The sequence below is a fragment of the Ananas comosus genome, linkage group 12, assembly GCF_001540865.1.
Source record: "Ananas comosus cultivar F153 linkage group 12, ASM154086v1, whole genome shotgun sequence".
In the NCBI taxonomy this organism is placed as follows: domain Eukaryota; kingdom Viridiplantae; phylum Streptophyta; class Magnoliopsida; order Poales; family Bromeliaceae; genus Ananas; species Ananas comosus.
In genome coordinates, this window is record NC_033632.1 from 7254558 (window position 1) to 7260557 (window position 6000).

Genomic DNA, 6000 nt, shown 5'->3' on the forward strand with positions numbered 1-6000 from the left:
TCATTAGATGGGAACATGGTTATGATTGGTTATATAAGAGACCATGGACCCTCGTAATAATAACTGGACTTAAAACATTTTGGGCTGGTGTTTTGGGCCCAACGAGTTATTATTGTTAGCTAGGGGTGGCAATCCAGCTCGCTGTTCGCGAGCCAGCTCGTGTTCTGCGAGCCAGCTCTGTGTTCGACTCGAAATGAACTCGAGATCGGCTCGCTCGTTTAGTAAACGAGCGAACACGAGCTGGGGTCAGCTCGCTCGTGTTCGGCTCGATAACAGCTCGAATACATATATTTATATTTATATAATTTTTAATTTATATTTTTATATATAAAATAAATATTATATATAATATATATTTTTATTATTTAAATTTTAGCAAAATAAAATATAAATGCGAGCTTAATTTATAAGACTCATTTATATGTAAAGTTTCAACTATTAGATAAAAGTCTAATGGATAAGATTTTATAAATTTATTTTTTATATATATTTAATCTAATCTTTTTAATTTATTGTTCGTTGGCCAGCTCGTGAGCCAGCTCGTGTTCGGCTCGTTAATAAACCACACGAACACGAGCCTGAATTTTTCAGCTCGATACTTTAACGAGCCAGCTCGTGTTCGGCTCGTTTACACCCCTATTGTTAGCAGGTCGGGTCTTTACATTTGGTATTGGAGTCGGTTCACTAGCCGAAAGTGTGAAGTGGGCCTCACATAGCATGGACCCTAAAAACCCGCATTGGATGGGAATGGAGTTGTGATTGAGTGTATAAGAAACCATGGACCCTAGTAATAACAACTAGGCTTAAGCATTTTGGGCTAGTGGTTTAGCCCCAACGAGTTATTATTGCTTGCGGGTCGAGTCGATACACTAATAAAATGTCAAAGTTGTTAATGTGGTATAAGAAAAGTGCAAGGTCACCAGTACCATACCAACAATGTCTACTGGAACAAAGGAGATTAGAATAACTACAAAAAGAGCATATCTACAAAACGTTGAATTTAAAAATTAAGCCTTTTATAAGACTAACATGAATATCCTACCTAATTAGTTTAAAATTAAGGCTTTTATAAGACTAACATAAATATCCTACCTAATTAGTTTAGTAATGTTAATGGTCGAAAATATAGCTTTAAAAGTCTAGTTAATGCAGTTGCATATGAGTTGGTGGTGCCTAGACCATAACACAATCGCATAAGCAGTCCCTTTCAAGCGGGTAAGCTATATGGGAAAGCCACATGTGCCATCACACATAGGCGACTAGTGTAGATCAATGAACAATGGCTAGACAGTGACATTTGAGGGCCCAATAATAGCTTCCAAGAAATAGTGCTTATAATTTCATAAAATTGGATCTTTCTATACCGCTTATCTTCTCTTCATTAATTATTTCTCTAAATTAAAGTCCGCAACAAAATATTTTTGTTTATCAATATTTTTAGTATCTTTTTTGCTAAGCACCGTATGCAACGACAAACGAAATATGCTATATGCAGTGGACTCGCTAACCATTGTCCACAGTTGCCTTTTAGAATATTGGCAAAAAAATACCAGCCTGAAATTTTGTAGCTATGTAGACCTTGAAAGCTACCTACTTCGAGAAAGTAATGTGAATAAGTTTCCATGTTGACATCAAAGCCAAAAAAGTAGAAACTTGACTCCATAAAGCCAACAGCTCTTTCTTCGCAAAAATTCCCAAGTCTTAAAGCAACCAATTTTGGCTTCTCTTGTCATAAGAACTCAAATTTTTGACAAACTTTATGCAAAATGGCCAACACAATATCTTCCAATACGAATGTTAATGTTATGTCAAAGCTTGCAGAACCAAATTACCAACTGTTTATAGCCCCATCGCGTAGTATTTATTTGTTTTTATAGTAATCAAGAAAGATAACCATATCAATGTATTAGTAGTTTAGTACCTTCAAGCCACAGTTATCGAAAAAGCATAAATCTGCTAGTGTCAATGAAAACAATCAACATGTTCCATGCATACAAGAACTATATTCTAATTATTAAGAAAAGATTTTATATATTGTGCGAAAAAATTAAAAGAAATAAAAAACTAAATGATAAATTATACTTTTGGTCCTCAAACTATAAGGCATGTGACACTTTGGTCCTCAAACTTTAATTTGTTTCAATTTTTTGCTCGAACTTTCTGAATTGTTGCAATCAAGTCCAACAACCCAATTTTGTTGGACAATATTGACAAATTATTAATGTAGAACTGACATAGCATTTTGATTATTGTCATATCATCAACCACAATACTTCCATATCACTTCTACCTTAGCAATTTGTCTATATTAAGCAAATTAAATTGGGTTGTGGGACTTGATTCAGAAAGTTTGATCCAAAAATTGCAACAAATTAAAGTTTGAGAACCAAAGTGTCATGCAACTCATAGTTTGAGGATGAAAGTGTAATTTACCCAAAACAAAAATAAATTAAAGCTTTCCAGCATACCTGGAACCTATCAATTAAAGGTATAGCACCAGCAAGCTCAGCAGGGATGGACATTGACAAGGTCATTGGCGTACTACAAAAAGATTGAACGAAACATAAGCATTTTTAGTTTGAACACTTAGGGCATGTTTGGTTCAAAATGGGAATCGAAATCGGAAAAGGAATGAGAATGGACCGTAATCGAAAATGGAATGAATAAAAACTCTAATTTGTTTGGTTCATAAGAGCAATCAGAATCAAAATCATATTGAAATTGAAATTCAAAAAGATCAACTTTTAATTAAAATTTATACTTACTATTCAAATTCATAATCAAAATACGAATCCGAATTTGAATTTCATAATTTGAATTTCATAATTTGAATTTACAATTCAAATTTAAGTTCAATGTTAAATTTTAAATTTATAACTAAATTCAAATATCAAACTATGTTAGTATTTAAACTTGAACTTAAGAAGTTAAAAATTGAATTTTGAATCTGTAATTCAAATTCAAATATAAATTATAATTTACAATTAAATATAGATTAATATTTGAACCTTACTAATTGTTATTGAAAAAATAATTCTTTTCTCAATCTCTTTCGAAATCAGATCTTGTTTGGTTCACCTACTTTCGACTATGGAATCAAAATGAGATTTATTGATTCCGATAATTGTTGTTTGTTTTACAGGAAGCAGATTCTGATACCCATTCCACTTTGGAATAGGAATTACCCAATCTATTTATGGCCTAATCTAACTTTGAATCCAGATTGGCTCATTCCAAAGTAAATCACTCAAAGCTCTCTCTCACAAACACCTCCCCTTCTCTCCCTTCATTGCTCTCCTCTGTCTTAATCAAAACCCTCTCTCAAAATCCTAGATGCCAATTCCAATTTCCATTCCAATGATGAGCCAAATATTTTTGGATGATTAGCCATTTCATTTCCCATTCCAAGGCAATCAAATTTCATTTCCCATTCCTATTCCAATCATGAACCTAACATGCCCTCAAAGTTGATTTCCACATCCAGGGGGGAATCATTTGGGGGAGTTGAACCCCGAAATGGGAATCGGAATGTCACTCCCTCAAACCAAAGACTAACAATAGGAATGGATCACTCTGATTCCCATTTCAAGCCTCAAATTCTTCAAACCAAACATGCCCTCGATGTAATACAGAATATTCATTCAACCATAAAAAGTGTAGATAAGGAACTAGAATCATGATGTAAGTGAAGAATTAGAGAAAAACATCATTATTCAACACATAAAATAGATTTTGAAACTATATTGGTAATGTTGTTTCAACTCGTGCAAATAACTATTGAATTCAAAACTGGAACTTCAAAACATAGGAGTGTTTACAATGTGGTCTTGATAAATCATTCCATGGACATTAAAGACTCAAAAACTATATAGCACCTGACAGTTTCAGATCCTTTTTTTTTTGGTGCATTACTTAATCTTTCCTGTGGAGTGTGGACATTAAAGTGTTGAACCCCCAAAATCTAGCACCAATGTTTTAAGTCCAAAGAACTCTTTTTAGTTTGCACAGGTGAATTCAATCCAGGACAACCAATCAGTATGACAGTATATCATATCGTCATGAAGTAGACTCGCGCTAATCATCAGCAAAAGGATGAATAAAATATTTTACATGTTAAAATACAATACAACTGGATCAAATGGATCAAACTTACGGAGGAGCAAAGTTTGAGCCGTCGCTTTCATAACCATCCCCGCCGTTCATGCTCGAGGCCGAACTATGCGAGGGGGTGGTGTTGCCATTACCATTACCATTGTTGCTGTTTGAGCTGAAAGAAGGCTGGCTCGCCCTCACACCACCACGTGCCATCATAGTAGGCGGATCGTCAACAGTCATTTCCACAGAGTGAGAGCAAGTATATAATACCCTGTTAATACAAACCCTCCTTCTCCTCCTCCCACTCTTTACAAGGTCTTGGTCATCCTACTCTACGTAATCAAACTGGACAAGATCAAAGAAAATGCAGATCAAGATCAAATCAACAATCAATAGCCCATCTCATCTCATATCTTCGGAGTCCAAAAACTCACCGAATGGGCTTTGATTCGAAGCAAAAAAAAAAAACAGCATTTAGAGGCAATTTTTTGGGTCAAACAAACTAATTGAAATCTCAAACAAATTGGGGCTTATCAGTTCCTATCAGGGAACCCATCGCATTTACCCACTAATACCCACATTATACCCGAATGTATATCAGCCATGTTCTTGAACGAAGTACAAAAACAACAAAATTAAAAATTAAAAAAAAAAAAAAAAAAAACACTCAAAGGCGTTTTCCTTCTAGCGCCTGAAGAAGCAAAAGAGGTCGAAAAAAAAAGGAAAAGAAAACGAAACTAAAGCTTTAGATATAAAAGCCTACCAACACGGATAGATCTAAAAAGGAGGCTTGCTTCTCAGGAGGGGGAGGAGGTGGGAGGCCACAAACCCCATGATCCCACCCCCGTGAGATTTGTTTCTTTTTTATTTTTTAACTTCTTCTCAATGTACCAAACAGTGCAGAGGGAGCTTTCAAAGAATAAATAAAAATAAATTTTAAAAGATGATGATATTTTTAATAATGCATATTTAATAATGTATATTTACTGGGTCTTCCTGAGCTCGTTCTGCTCGTCGTTCGGCTGCCGGCCGCTCTCTCTTGGTACCCCCCAAAGACGAGATCCGGAAAGTTGCAAAGAGGTTAGAAGGTGAGAGAGAGAGAGAGAGAGAGAGAGAAGAGGAAGGAGAGAGGAGGGTCACGAGGGAAAGAGATTAATTATAAATGAATCACGCACAATGGGGGAGAGAGAGAGAGAGAGAGAGAGAGAGAGAGAGAGGGATCACTGTGCTGTTGTTATACTGAGCCCTCCGGGCTATTTAGTCGTCGGTTGGGAGAAAGTGAAAGATCAAGGCGATAGAAACAAACAAACAATATTTTGAAATTAAAATAAAAAATAAAAATAAGGGTGACCGTGTAGGAACGGTGAACGACAAACAAGTTGAAGACCTGATTTCAAAATTCTGCCTCACAAATACCTTTTTTCCCTCTCTCTTCATCACTCCCCTTAGTCTTAACAAAATTCTCTCTTAAAATTTCAAATGCTAATTCCAATTTTCATTGTAATAATAAACCAAATATTTTTGAATAATTAGCCATTCCTATCATACATGGGTTGCAACGAAATCCGATTTTGCCAACAGACACACCGCATAGACAGAAAAGTTTTATTTACACGAAGCAAAAGAAGCACCTACAAGTTATTCTAAAAGCTACAACTATAGATATCATAATTGAAATAAAACTGCTAATAACTAAAATATAGTCTACTGAATTATGAGTTCAATAGATCCTGTTTAGCAGAAAGACGGATATTCCTTGCTCATTATCAGACAATCACTTATTCACAAACCTCGTGTGGGGCTAATAGTTTTCATTTCCCATCTCATGGAAAACCCTTTTCGCTCCGCTTAGCCCTATCCCCTTCTAGGGGTATTTTAGTGTACATACATAAGTCCAATGTCCAT

The 6000-nt window shown here is 35.3% G+C and overlaps 1 protein-coding gene across 2 annotated transcripts in view; it reads right to left on the reverse strand.

Annotated features, from left to right (window-relative positions):
- The window catches only part of LOC109718440 (kinesin-like protein KIN-14I), a 32862-nt gene extending 27558 nt beyond the window's left edge, over positions 1–5304 (reverse strand). Inside the window, exons 1-3 of one of the 2 annotated variants that reach the window (XM_020244684.1) lie at positions 5083–5304; positions 4154–4440; positions 2469–2541 (exon numbers count right to left, since the gene is read on the reverse strand). In XM_020244684.1, coding sequence (XP_020100273.1) covers positions 2469–2541; positions 4154–4335 — 255 coding nt within the window. In that variant the 5' untranslated portion in view covers positions 4336–4440; positions 5083–5304. Of the gene's footprint in view, positions 1–2468; positions 2542–4153; positions 4441–4858; positions 4976–5082 lie in introns of those variants that run through there. The other variant, XM_020244685.1, reaches the window with a different exon arrangement.